The sequence below is a fragment of the Saccopteryx leptura genome, chromosome 2 (genome assembly GCF_036850995.1).
Source record: "Saccopteryx leptura isolate mSacLep1 chromosome 2, mSacLep1_pri_phased_curated, whole genome shotgun sequence".
NCBI classification, from domain to species: domain Eukaryota; kingdom Metazoa; phylum Chordata; class Mammalia; order Chiroptera; family Emballonuridae; genus Saccopteryx; species Saccopteryx leptura.
Genome location: NC_089504.1, coordinates 274720067 through 274734628, shown reverse-complemented (window position 1 = coordinate 274734628; position 14562 = coordinate 274720067). Strand labels below are relative to the sequence as shown.

Genomic DNA, 14562 nt, shown 5'->3' with positions numbered 1-14562 from the left:
ACAAGGAAAATGAAATCGATCTCTTAGCTCCCGGCCTTTGATACGGTCTGTTATCCGCATCCCATAGTTGTCCTGGATCTGGTATGCGTCTTACAGTTCAGGAATTAATTTTCAGGCCACTAGGGTGGCAGCCTGCGGATTTTATCTCCTGAGACACAGGATAAAAGAGGCTCTGTATGTCCCTGTCCCCAACCTGGAACCCTCCCACCTCAGTTCCATTCATCTGTTCCCAGCTCCAGCTCCCCCGCCCCCTCACCCTGTCCCTGCCCGAGGCGTTCTGTTATCACCGGCTTCAGCTCTCCGCTCTGACTGCGCACGCCTTTCCAGGGGTGGACCGAGCCCTCCCTGCAATGTTCTAAACACTTGCTCTGCCTTTTTATCTCATTTCATTACCAGGCCCTGCATGAATGCCATGCTGCTTTAGAAAACAAAACTGAAAAAAAAAAAAAAAAAGTGCTGATGGGGAGGGGCTGGGAAGAGACCATGAGAGAGAGAGGAAGTGACTGATTTTCCTTGGTTCTGTTGCTAGATGTTGCTTCTCCACCGGAGGTGAAATGACCACCGTCCTACAGCCCCAACCTCCTGCCCACTTTCTCCCTCTCCGAGGAAGGCAGAGCCCGGGAGCTACCCTCAGTGTGGAACTAGCTGCCACCCCCCACATGCCACCGTTTCCGTTTCCAGGGATCAGCCAGGGACATTCTTGAAAGCGGTGCCTCTTTCCTGCTCCCCTTCCCCTCACCATGGTTCTCAGAGGGAGCCTTTGGGAGGGTGTGCCTGGTGAAGTTGTTACCTTTCAGATGGTGCTACAATGTGTATAATGGGGCCAGGATCGCTGAACTTCCTAGAAAGTCTGGAGCAGACTTAAGCAATACATTGTCTCTGTCCTAATGCTGGAGGTGAGACTTAAGGTCAACACTGCTCAACAGGCCTTAGAAGGACACGGGAAAGCCAGGCTCTGCTCACAGTGGTTCTTTCTTTCTCTGGGCCTCAGGGGCCCTTCACAACCGGGCCCCTGCCTACCTCCTACTCAGAGGTTCTTGTGCATCAAGGTCCAGCCATATGAGCTGAAGATCAGCTCTGAGGGGCAGCCTTACTCATCCACCTCTGGTCCTTGGAAGATGCTTTTCTTTCTACTGGAAACACTCACTCCTACCCACCCCACCTCTTCCTCCTGGTCTCCATCTCAGCCCCTCTTCAGCTAAATTGCCTCTTATTAGACTGCAAACTCAGCATCTCTTCCATTGGAAAGCTGTCGCTGACCCTCTCCCTGCACTGGCCTCCAGGCTGGCTTGTAGATATTCTTCTGCGATTGCATCTATCACTCAGAAATGCCACCTCATGTTGGCTTGTCTTCCTCACTGGTCTGTGAGCCTTGAGGATCAGGCTGTACCTAACTCACCTCTGGCTCCCTAGTCTTTATTCCAGTTCCTGACATGTAGTGGATACCTGGTCCTTGCTTCTGGGAAGGTAAGTAAAAATAAGAAAATAATGCAACACCCTGACCAGGCGGTGGCGCAGTGGATAAAACATCGGACTGGGATGCGGAAGGACCCAGGTTCGAGAACCCGAGGTTGCCAGCTTGAGCGTGGGCTCATCTGGTTTGAGCAAAAGCTCACCAGCTTGGACCCAAGGTCGCTGGCTCGAGCAAGGGGTTACTCGGTCTGTTGAAGGCCCGCAGTCAAGGCACATATGAAAAAGCAATCAGTGAACAACTAAGGTGTTGCAAAGCGCAACGAAAAACTAATGATTGATGCTTTTCATCTCTCCATTCCTGTCTGTCTGTCCCTGTCTATCTCTCTCTCTGACTCTCTGTCTCTGTTAAAAAAAAATGAATACATCTTTAAAAAAAAGAAAGAAAATAATGCAACAGACAAAAAGATCTCTAACTTTCTTTCTAGATCCTACTTTTTTAGATTCTAGATTCTTTACAGAGGAGGAGGCAGCCCTGCCTTCCCAACACAAAAGACTTGAGAAGGAGTTTGATTCCCAAAGATGGGGTTGGAAATGGTCATTGTTTCTGGAAGCACACAATTACCAAATTGGCGTATCCATATTTATTAAGGAATCTGAGGATTTATGAGAAGCTGGGTCCAAGGGAAATTTCCTACAGAAACTTATCTAGGAGGGCCTGAATGAACCTCCAGGGACACTGATGCCATCCCTCACTGACAGGCCACCTGGATGTGAAGATACCCAACAGGCAAGGTTTCCATGAGAGATGGGATCATAAGGCAACTCCAGAATAGAGGGGTCCCTGTTCAGAAGCCAGTCACTCAAGCTGCCAACTCATAAATGTGCTCTCTACCGAACTTTCACTTTAATTCCCTGCGGGTACTCTTGACAGAGTTTTTCATATATTTATAGCCAAGAAAAAAAAAAAAAAACACTGCTTAAGGGAAATACAAGCATCCCATGGAAAAGTAGATACTACTTCCTGTTACTGGCTAAAAAATCCCCATCGAGTCTAATAAATTAGAACGTTAATTTAGACTAGAAATAAGGCTGAGGTATAATGAGGGGTATATGTGTGTGTGTTTGTGTTTGTGAGAGAGAGAGAGAGAGAGATAGAGACAGAGAGAGAATAAGTCCTCCGACTCAAAACTAGTTGACACATTGTAAATGACCAATTGTTTTTCATCTCTAATGAGCGCAGAGAACAAATTCAGATTTCAGTAGCAGAGTCTTAAAGATGTGCTTTTGGAAGTATAATGTTTTGAGTTAGTAAACAGGATTGTAGAATCTTTTTAACTTTGACAAATATATATATAAATATATATATATATATCATATATTTGTCTTATTACATATAATAGTATATGCAAACACACATGCACACATCCCCCATCCCTTTGTGGGCTAGGAAAGTCTAATTCAGTTTGGAGGTTGAAGAATCAAAAGAAAAGACTTTATGAGAACTCTTAGGGGGTCTGGTTTTTTTCCCCAAGAAATTATAAAATTGTACAAAAATTTCTTATAGTCTGTTGTTTCAGACCGTTGGGCACTGAATTTAAAGACAATGATTGGGGCTTCCCAAATGCCTGCACAGGCGAGATTGCCGCAGTTAGACAAAGATGTCTTATGCTTTGCTTGTGTATTTGGCTGTTTCTCTCAGGTCAGAGAGAGTAGGATTCATCCTTCTAGTCTCTGGGGCCAAGGAGAGAAGCAGCTGGTGCCCAGGTACACTGTCTTCTTGGGAAACAGGGGAAGACATAGACCCTTCGGGTTGTGAGATGGTTGCGGTGGAAGCAGTACTGTGCAAGCAGCGAGCCTTGGGTGGAAACGCAATGGTGAGAGCTGGAGGTAGGTGCAGCAAGGCCGGCAGCCCCCCAAATCTCCAAGTTATTGGAACTTCAATACCTCTGGAGCTTGAGGAAGGTGACAAGTTTCATTAGACAGAGTGAGGCCACTACTTCCAACCTGTTTGTTTCTATGAGCACGCATGCACATGTGTGCACACACACCCACACACGCACACACACACATGCACTTCCTGTCCTAAGAACAAGAGAGCAAATAACCATGCTATGCTTCTTTCACGGGACTTAAGGATGATCGTTAACACTACTGACCCCTCAGTGTTGAAAGCATCACTACGTCCTTTTAGTCTCTGCCTCTAGGCAGCAGCACCACCTCCTTAGCAGCCACCTGAGTTTCCGTCAAGATGAACAGATGTTGTATTTGGGAATATTCCAGGGGTGGGGGAGGTTGGGAGGAGGAGACACAACCACAGGGAGGGCAGGACCCAGGCACGGAGCCCTATGATCTTAGGGTCACATCACCCACCCACTTAGTTGTGCATCACTAGCTATCAGTGCTGGGGACCCTCCGTTTTCTGAAATGACTTCTCCCATATGAAAATAGCATTATCTTCACCCACTGGACTTCAAAGAGAGAGAGCAGGCAGCATCCCGGGAAGCTAATCGGATTTGTTTGGTTCTATCTATCCCCTGGGGCAGGGCATAAAGAAGATATTTATGTATCTACATCTAACTAGGCCTGGCTTAGCCATGGATGGAGATGAGCTTTTAAAGCTGAAAGCCAAGCATACTCCCGTGCACAACGCTTGCTAAACCCCATGTCACAGCTGGGTTCAGCCCAGGGAGGCAGAGGTTTGGGGGCTCCCATCAGAAATCTGATGTGCTCTGAGCAGTGGAAAGGTGTAGTTCACAACCTTAAAAGACTTTAAGAGATGGTTTAACCAAAATTCAGTTTCCTAATCTACACAATGGGGCCAATAATAACTGACAGCACTAGATTGCATAAAATAAGAATCTAAAAGTATGCTAATAAATGGGATTAACATTGTTAATATTATAATTGCATATTTCTTTTGTGTTTGTACCTAAACCTCAGTTTATTCTTCTATAATAGAGTTCATTTCATAGAGTAGATTAAATGAAATATATATTAAATGTTGAATATATAATAAGCACTGAATACATGGTCACCCCTAAAGTTTTTGTTTGCATTGCATTCAAGGGTTCTCTGTTGTCAAGTGTCAGTGCGGAGTTGGTTCGCCAGCCCCCTGGACCAGAGTGGGCAGATCTACCTCATGGGCCGGATCTACGCCTGCACCTGCACGTGGCACTACTGGCCCGACCACCTCGGGCAGTTTCTCCATCTGTGGAGATGGATTTCTGCCGCTCTCTCCACACACCGAACCTTTAGGACCAATGGCAAAGGGCCAGATTGGCGTCCGGTCCTCCAGTGTGGCTGTGGCCATGCAGACACACACCCTAACCGGCTCCGATTTTCTGTAGGAAGCATACTGTACTCAGCTTTTTTGGATGCCTGAGTTCTCCGTAGCCTTGGGCAAAAATCCTAAATTTTTAGCATCTTGGTTACTCTATATGTCAAATATGAATTATGTGAAACTGCAGGTCTGTTGCAAGAATCAATTGAGATGCCATATGTCAGTGCTTCTCAATCTTCAGACTAACCTGGGACGAGGCCCAAGAATTTGAATTTCTAACAAGTTCCCAGGTGCTGCTGCTGGGGCCTCCCCACCTCCACACACTCAGAACTGTCACACGTGAGAAATTACAAATGTGTGATGCATTCATGTTGCTATGTAAATCAATGGAGCTAATCAGTTATATGTTGTTTCTAGGAAGTAAAGAGACATAAAATTTCGATTCCAAGTTACAGGCCCTTCCTGGAAGAGATGGTCTAGTAATACCAAAACTGCTCCTAAGGGATCTACAGTCCCCAGAAGAAACTGAGCTGTCAGACAGGACTCCTAACAGAAGCAGGGGAATCTCTCCCAAGCTGGACACGTGCTTAGACACGTGCTTTTCAGGAATGGGGTTCCCCATCAGCAGAGCTTTGGACAGAGGAGAGCAGGGATGGGACCTCTGTGCTGGGAGAGGCTAAGTGTTGAAATAGGATCAGAAGGACGCTGAGACAGAGGCCCTGGCTGGGAACCTGCACCCTGTTTCCTTTCCTGAGAAAAATCAGCTGGATGGAGTCTGCACTTCCCTCACCGGCCTCCAGAGGGCCCATCCCTGGGGCCCAGAGAGCCGACCGCCCCATTCTGGTCCAGGAGAGTGGGCGGTGAGGGGAGACAAAGGCACCTCTCCTACCCCCAGGGAACAGACCAGAAGGAGAGAGAGCAAAACTAAAAAGAGATAGGAAGCCTCTGGGTTTGCCCCTAGGGCTCTTTCCGTATTAATTCAGTCCTGAGATGCAATGGAGGGGGTGCAGAAGGGGGGGTCAATAGAATCTCTCAGCCCCAGATCTCAGAATGCCTGAACCTCGCCCCACGGCTGAGAGAGAACTGTGTTCCAGTGACTTCTAAAGGGCAGGAAAGAGACCGGCATGCTTCCAATTAGCCTTCTGGGGCTCAGCCCTCTCGGCCTCCACACCAGGCAGTTTATTTGTCTTGCTCTGTGACACTCCTGCCCTCACTCCAGCTGCTGGCGGTTGCAGGCTTGGCTTTGGGTTTCTTTTGCCCAAGGGGGAACCCCTAGGAGAAAATGCAGCAGCTGTTCCTCCCTGTCCAGATCTGCACTTCTCCCTCTCTCTCCCTCCCTCTCCCTCTCTCTCCCTCGTTTTCTCTTGTGTGTATGCTCTGTAGTCCGCCTGGATTTACTTTATTAAGGAACTTAGAAGTTTAGAAGTGGCCAGTGTGAAGGACAGTCTCTGAGACTGTTCATCTTGATCCTCCGCTGCCTCTACTCTGGGCAGGCCTTCCCGTGGCCTCTGCTCATCCTGGCCCCCCTTACCCCCCTTTGCCTCTCTTCTAATGCCTCCCAAGCTGGGCTGACGGCCCCATTTCACTCTCTCAGCCCTTGAGCTCTCTCCTCTGAGTGAGAAGATAGGCCTGAGAACAGTTTCCCCCTCTTGCGGAGTCCCAAGGCTGGGATGAATTTCCGGGGTCCACTAAGACCAGTGCACTGCTTTCTGGTCAGCTACGTCAAAGCATAGCAATGGGCCAGAGGAAAACCCTTTTCTCAAAGCTTTTCAAGGGACGAGATAGCCCACTGTGCTGAGGTGCCTCTGGGTGGGTCGCCTTAAATTTCTGTGGGCATCATCTGTGTTTCTCTCTTCCAAAACAGGCAAATTCCATTTTTTTTTTTCTGGCTGAATGTAACACATATTGCTTCAGAAACTTAGACTTTAAGGCCAAGAGTGTGTGTTTGGAAAAACCTTCAAAGGTCTACTTTCTTTTTTATTTTAATTAAAAAAATTTTTTTTTAGCTTCACTGAGGTATAATTGACAAATAAAATTGTAAGATATTTAAAATGCACATTGTTATGATTTGATATACGTATTAAACTTTCTTATGTTTATATATAGAAGCAACCAGCACATCGATCAAGAGTAGGAGACACGGGAGACTCTATTTCTTGAAATCTTAGACATGCAGACCCAAGGGACCCTTGCTACCCATGACATTGGGGTAAAGTGGTCACTGGTTCATCTACCCTTTCATGCACGCACTCTAAAAACATTCACTGAACAAGGCACCAAGGATTTAAAGATAAGATGTAGCCTTTGCCTTTAGGAAGCTTGTAGTCTAGTGCAAGAGGGAGACATGCATAGAAAGAGTATATCAGTATATGCAAGTGCTGCTCTGTCACTTATTTACATTTGTGGATTTTCCAAAAGGTAGAATAAGAGGGGATGTGTACATACACATGTGTGCATTTGTATGAGTACATGAAGTCACTGTAGTGGTTCAAACACAACCAGTGGCCACCCTCAGGTGTGAAAAACATTAGACACAAGAAAGGGAACTGACCAAGCAGTCTCCATTGTCCAAAGGCATGCCATGAGTATGTAAGGAAGTCAGCATCAGCGAATAATCATTGGCTGGAGTGTTCATTGGAAAGATGAGCGATTTGTTTTTTTGCTGTGTTGATAACAAAGCTGGGTCAGGCCTTAGGAATGCAACATTGCCTACATATAAAATGGGGCTTTTAGCAAGGCCTGGTTCTTTTCACTAGCTGAATTTCTCTCTCTTTCTATACGGCCACCCACCCAGTCTTACATCAGAGTCAAAGACTCATTGAATTTTATACTTGGAAGAGAAGCTGGCATGAAAGAATGGTTGGGAGTGAATGTTCCATTGAACTAGACTATGTCTGCAGCCAAGCAAAGGCCTTAGACTCAAAGAATAAATGCCATTCACCGCACTCTTCTAGACCACGGAGTCTGTTTGGTTGGATATGTTTCCTCTAAGCTTTCAGACTCAACCCGCAGTTCCCCTCAAGCTTTTGAATTCATAGAGTCTCAGAAGTCTAGTAGATACGGCACACTTCTCTGCCTCTGGGGTGTTCCCTGCCACTTTTTGAGTTTTATAATAACATGGCTTTCTAACATGTAGAATCTCTGGAAGAAGGTCAAGATGGGCCAGCGCCAGGAGATGGCCAAGCCACTGGATTGATCACTGGAAAGGGAGGGCCAGTTAGATTCACTGGGAACATTGCCATGCCAAGGTGAGCCCTACTTACCTCTGAAATATTGATCCGGCCTTCCTGGAAGGAGCAGGTGGTGGGGTCATGCGTGCAGAGGTTGCGGTACTTGCACCAATGGCAGCGGAAGGCGCTGTTGACACAAGACAGGCACCTGCAAGGATAGAGATAGTAAGAGGCAAAGAGAAGGAAGCAGAGAGGGAGGATGAGGGCATCAGGTACCCTGAGTATTCTGATGTTCGTCTGTTATCCTAGTCTTGTTCTCAGGAGGACAGATTGTGGGGCAGCCCCCCCGCCCCCAGCACTAAGAATTGTGGATTCTGCCTCCAAGATATTCATGGGACCAGAGAACTGGACAAAATAGACGAGTTCAGAGTGGAAATAATGTAACTTATAAAGCAGCAGTGTGCTAGATCTGGCCTGTATTAGTTCATGGGAGCTGATTATATCTTCAGGAATTTTACAAGTGGGTTGACATCATGTTGATAGTTTGAAATTGGCCACAGAGGGAGTATTTACACCACAGAAATTGGCAAATGCTAATAGCAGGTTTTTGCCACTGATTGCTGGTGGTTAAACATTTCCCAGCACACCACCACTTATAAGACAGACAAGCTGAAAGAGCACTGGGTTAGAAAACGGGCAGATCTGATTTCAGCCTTGCCTCCGCCACTGCCACTGCCACTGGGGTCACCCCGAGTAAGTCACTTCACCTTCTGAATAGGAATTACTTCACTGTCTGTAATCAAACTTTCCTGTCTACTCCACAAGGTTGTTTAGCATCAAACCAGATAATGTATAGTGTATAGTTTTGAGAAATACAATGCTAAATGTATTATTTTCAAGCTCTTAAATTACCTATTATTTCAAGCTCTTAAATCACATTTGTTAATGATCGGTTCATATGACCTGTGTTGCTAGCTTTGGGAGCTAAGTAGTTTTAAATGGAAACTCTGTCCAACTCTCCAAGTAACCAGGCGGAGGTAGCAAATAGGCTGTGTGTGTGGCTGGCTCATGAGCATTTCTTGCCAGGGGAAGCGCTTCCTTCTCTGCTGTTTCACCCGGAGGCTGTGTGCTATTATTTTGGCTCTTTGTGTATGATCATATCATTATAATGGAAATGGGTTCTGTAAGGTGAAGTTGGTCTTCCTGCCCTTGGACAGCTTCCCTAGCCCAGCCTTTTACAATTGGACTACCTGGAAGGGACACAGCCCGTCTGCAACTTGGCGCCACCTGGTGGGAGCTCTCATTACCTTTGGGCAGATGGGGCTCCATTCCAGGGGCCATAGGCTAATATGCCACAGTGTGTTGGGTGCATTAACTACCTACACTTCATCTCGCCCTTGCCAATCATTTTTATCCCCTCCGGATATACCCAAAGTTATTTCACTTCTGAGCCAGACTGACTGATTTGTTTTATTTATTTATTTATTTATTTAATTATTTATTTATTTATTTATTTATTTAGCGGAGGACAGAGAGAGACAGAAGAGAACAGACAGGAAGGGAGAGAGATGAGAAACATCAACTGGTACGTAGTAGCAGCACTTTAGTTGTTCAGTGAGTGCTTTCTCATATGTGCCTTGACCAGGGGCTCCAGCTGACCCAGTGACTCCTTGCTCAAGCCAGTGACCTTGAGCTTCAAGCCAGAAACCTTTGGGCTCAAGCCAGCGACCATCGGGTCATGTCTATTATCCTGTGCTCAAGCTGATGAGCCTGCACTCAAGCTGGTGATCTCAGGGTTTTGAACCTGGGTCCTTAGCATCCCAGGTTGATGCTCTATCTACTGCACCACCAGGTGGTCAGGCCAGACTGGCTGAGTCTTGCTAACATATTATGATTCAGCAAATAAATAATGAAAATGGACTGAGGATGAGGAGATGGGGTTCTAGGCCTGGATCTCCTACTGGCTAATTTTGTGACTTTCACTGAAGCACTTGTCCTCTGCAGGTCTCAGTTTTCCACAATTAAAAGGAGAAGTTTGAACCTGATTCTGTGACTTTTTACTATGAAAGCCAAGACAGATAGCATTTGGCGATAGCATGATGGACTTCTCTGCTGTCAAGGAGACCCACTTTTATTTTTCCCTGAAATCTGCTACTTGTGACAGCATCTCTGTTGCCATAGCAGTGCACGGTTGGAAGTGTGACATCACACTGGACTGCCACAGAGGAGAGAATGCTCTCACAAACAATGGATTCCATCCCTCTGTGTTGAATTTGGAGAAGAAGGTTGGGAGGTTCTTTTTCTAAGATGGTTGCATTTCCTAAAATAGGGCTAGCTAGGGTTGGAATGCAGTGGCTAATGGGCAATTCTGTCTGTTCTGACTTCAGCCACTTACTGCCTTGCCCTAGCTCCACCCCCCGGGCTGTTTTATGTTTGTTTGTTTGTTTGTTTTTTCCCCACTTGTCTGTCTTTTTCAGCACATCTGTTGATTTGTCCCAATGGGGATCTGCTGTGTCTCTTTCCTGAACTACAGTGGAGGCCCTAGAACTCTAGCAAATGATTCTAATCATCAAAATCATGATCAGAGAAAGGGAGAAAGGAAGCTCATTTGTCTATTTTAAGGGCTAAAGATGCCATTCAGGGTTAGCTGCCGACAGACCCTCTCTCCATGTGGATGCTGAGCTCATTGTGCCCACCCACAGTGCCGACCTTTCAGACTCCATGCTTTGGGGTTCTGCCCATTATGTAGACCTCAGGCTCTCCCTGTCCAGGCAATGGGGTGGATGGGTCCACAGAATAGTCCTAATTATTGTCCCCTCTGGTAAGAAGTTTTTTGATATCTCTCTTTGCTGAATGTCCAAGGTCATTGGTCCTGTTCCCAGTGTTCCCAGTTTGTATGGAAGAAGTCTCGGTTTCTCTTCCAGAGGTGATCAGCAGAAACTAAATGTGGGTCTCTCTCTCCATCTCTCCTGGCTCTTCCAGCTTCCTGTGCAGCTGTAGGATCTCATGGCTTGTGGGTACCCACTGATCGGCAGTCTGCTGCTGTACATGGCTGGCGAGGTCATCCGGGCTGTATTCAAGCCCCCTGGAGGCTGGGGTTGGGTCTGGTTTCCCCTTCCTCTTTAAAAAGTTGAAGGGTGGGTATGGACCAGGGTGGAGTCAAAGCCTCCTCTTCCCCTCCCAGCTCAAGCCTTTATCCTGCATGCTGGGCAGGGCTATGGCCCCGCTCCGTCCCTCCTCAGGGGGGTAACTGTGTACGTAGCGGATTGTTTTCTCTGAGTCCCTCTTCACTTGGTCATGGATGATGTCTACACTTAATCACTGTCAATCTTTATGTTCAAAGCCATCACCAATTGGTCAGAAACAGAGAACTTTTCTTATGGTTCCTGAGCCATTGTCTTTACTTCAAACCCTCTTTTTACTGACTCAGCTTGGGAGTGAGGGGCAGGATTGTTGGGGCGGTGGTGCGTGCGGGCAGGGAGGTCTGAATGAAATCAGAGGATGTGGAGAGTGATTGCCATTTAGTTTCATGTAACTGAATAAACTGGACCGAACAGAGAAGTAACATTAACGGAGAGCTTTCTCTGTTCCAGACACGGGGCCAGACCCAGAGGCAGACAGGAAGGTGAATACAATATGATTTGAGCTGAAAGAGAAACACACACCCCTACCCAGGCTGACAAGTGCTTACAGTTGGTGGGCACTGCAGTTGTAAAACTTGAACTCGGTGCTGACAAATATCTTCCCCGTCTCCTTGGATCTCAGCTGCAGTTCTAGCCCAAACCAGTCTGGAAAAAAAGGAGGAAAGAAGGAGTGAGAGTGACCATGTGGGGGCCCAGTGGAGATCCTGAGGGTAAATCATTCAGGCTCTCGGGGCACAGAGAGCAGATGAAACCCGCCTGAGTCATCGCTTCACAGGAGAGTCCCTTTCATCTTCCTGAGACCCAGGCACCCCCACCCCTGGCTTAGGGAAGAAGTAATCGATCAGAACCCACAGAGCACCTCGCTGTGGTCAGCCAAGTTCAGTTCCTGAGACACTTTTAGAGGTACTAGGCAGAGCCCCTCAAGCCTCCAGGACTGTGGAGAGAACCCCGCTGCAAACCGCTGGCGGGAGCCACGGCCGCTCCTAGAAGGGAAGGGAAATCTAGAACTCTTTGCACACTGTGCAGCCTGAACTCAAACGAGAGCAAGGGGTTTTCTTCTTCCTAAATTTCACTTTGGGGGCATGACAGTTTTATTTCAAACTCAGACAAGTTATATAAGCCCATACTGGTATCGGGCATAAGGAGACTTGGTCAGGCAACCTCTGTGCTGGTACTTGTCACCCTGTGCCCTGAGCCCTCTACTCCTGGTCCCCCTCACAGGGCAGCCCCTAGCATGTGCCTCTCATGGCAGACACTTCTTACCTTGATCCAGAGGGATGACAGGGACGTCCTTGGGCCCAGGTGAGATGCAGATGACTTGGCTCCCGGACACCTGTCCCTCCACCTCTGTTAGGTTTCCAAAGGCACATGAGATGCCCGCAGACAGATCTGGAGCATAACTCACAACCAGGCGAAGCTGTGGGAAGAGCAAAGGGGCTCAGGAGCAAAGGGCTGATGCCCTCAGAAGAGCCCCAGGGGCTCGGAGACCGGGCCCCAGTCCTGGCCCTGTGGTTGCCTGCTGGCTCACTCATCTCCCCTGACCTCGTCTGTAAAGGATGTTGATGTGGGTGATCTGGCTTTGATGCTAAACAATTACAGTAGTGCTGCCATGGTGTACAAGGTCAGTGGCCTTTATTAATATTATTATGAATTTATTCTTCGGTCTTGTCCAACATCAGAAAGCACTGGGGGAAGGGATGGGGGCAACGTACCAAAATCCATCACAGACACAGCTGATTTTGATATGGAACCATGCAAACTTGTAAGCGAGTCATGAGCTGAGCCCTTCGCAATAAGGCCTAGCCTTGGCTCATGGGAGAGTTAGTGTCACCAACCTGGGGGTTCCCCAGGAGTTTGCCAGGTTGGTGGAAAACAGTGAGCGCCTCACTATGGCTGTCCTCAGGGGCTGCTTATCATTTTGGTGACTGTGCCAGTTTCTGCTTCTCTGTCCCTCCTGGGCTCTCCGTCTGCTGATAGCTCCCCTGAAGGAGGGCAGTCACTTCATAGGGAGCTCCGGGGACGTGAGCAGGGAAGTGGACACCAAAGGCGTGGATGATGTCAGCTGTTACCGACACCAGGGTCCAATGATCTAGGCCAGTGGTATCCAGCCTTCTCAAGTCTGAACGACCTCCTTTGAATGGTAAAAACATCCCAGACTGTCAGAAGAATCTGTTGACTAAGAAACTATGTAATGGCAAGATGCTGCTCTGAATTCAGTGCACTTGCAAAGAGACTGTACTCAATTTCTGCACTATCCCATCTAAATGGTATTTAAAACAATACTTAAGAGTCCTGGCCAAATAGCTCAGTTGGTTCGAGTTTTATCCCAAAGCACAGAGGGTGCTGGTTTGAGCCCTGGTCAGAGCACATACAGAAACAGATAGATGTTCCTATCTTTCTCTCTATCTTTCCCTTCCTCTCTCTCTAAAATACAATACACATTAAAAAACAAACAAACAGTACATAAGAAATGTGACTGGCTCCCTCTGGCAGTGGGGAGCGCCCATAGGGGTCGCGGTGGCCACAGCCCTGCGGCCTCACACCGGGAGCCATGATGTCGGCGGGTCTCCCTCTGTCTGCCTCCCAGCACCTGTGGGATATTTCAGCAGTGGGTGTCTCAGTCACAATGGGTGGCACCTCGCCTTCCCATACATTTGCTTGCTGCTGAATCTCTGCCCCAGTTTCGTTTCCATGGGGCCCAGAGACTTAGGTACAAACTCTGCTGTTTGTTCCCTCAGCTCCGTGGGAGCCAAAACCTCCCTGTGGGGATGAATGAACAGAAATCTTGGAAGGTTCATTAACTAATTAACATTCGTGAATGCTCATAAAACCTTCAGAATGAAATAATTGTGCAGGGCTTGAGGACATGAAATATTTTGGGTTGCACTTCAACAGGTGGTTAAGAGCTGTTTTATTCTCTTTAATATTCTTTCTAAGCACACACAGACTGCAAATTAAGTCTCAGTCTCTCTGTCTCTCTGTCTCTTACATGCACATGCGCATACACAGGCACAAATGCAACTCTCAGGTTTCTGTGCAAAGCTATTACCAGTGGCAGATTGTAAATATAGCATCTACCAAAGAATGCATTATTTGCTATCGGATTGCATGATGTCAAAGATGTTTGTTACTAAATGCAAAATCTAGGTTTACAAAACAGATCAATGGATAATGAATTTGCACGGAGTATGGTGGATGACTCTGCCCTTTTACAATAGGAGTTGCCGTAGGTTTTCTATAAATATAGTTTCCTGGGAGCACGTAAAGCACGATCCATTTACAGATTCCTGTGTGTGTGTTAAAGAAACCCTGCCACACACGTGCGCGCTCCGCGTCCCCGCCGTCCCCTGGGTGAGTTACTTACCAGCTGGCTGTGCTCAGACACTGAGATGCTGCTGGGATGCACCTCGAGGCTCATGCAATGGCTGATGCTGGCAGCAAATCGATTAGGTTCCCAGGCCCGTTGGCACTTGTCCCTGCGGGAGCACCTGCCACAGACACAGATTTACAAGAGGTCAGGCCTCTGAGACCCATCTGTTGGGCTCCATTGTCCTCT

General features: G+C 47.4%; 1 protein-coding gene across 1 annotated transcript in view; it reads right to left on the bottom strand.

Annotated features, from left to right (window-relative positions):
• PLXNA2 (plexin A2) overlaps nt 1-14562 on the bottom strand; it is a 211250-nt gene that overhangs the window by 56035 nt on the left and 140653 nt on the right. The window contains exons 6-9 of the mRNA XM_066361837.1: nt 14371-14494; nt 12270-12423; nt 11555-11651; nt 7957-8071 (exon numbers count right to left, since the gene is read on the bottom strand). Coding sequence (XP_066217934.1) covers nt 7957-8071; nt 11555-11651; nt 12270-12423; nt 14371-14494 — 490 coding nt within the window. The remainder of the gene's footprint in view (nt 1-7956; nt 8072-11554; nt 11652-12269; nt 12424-14370; nt 14495-14562) is intronic.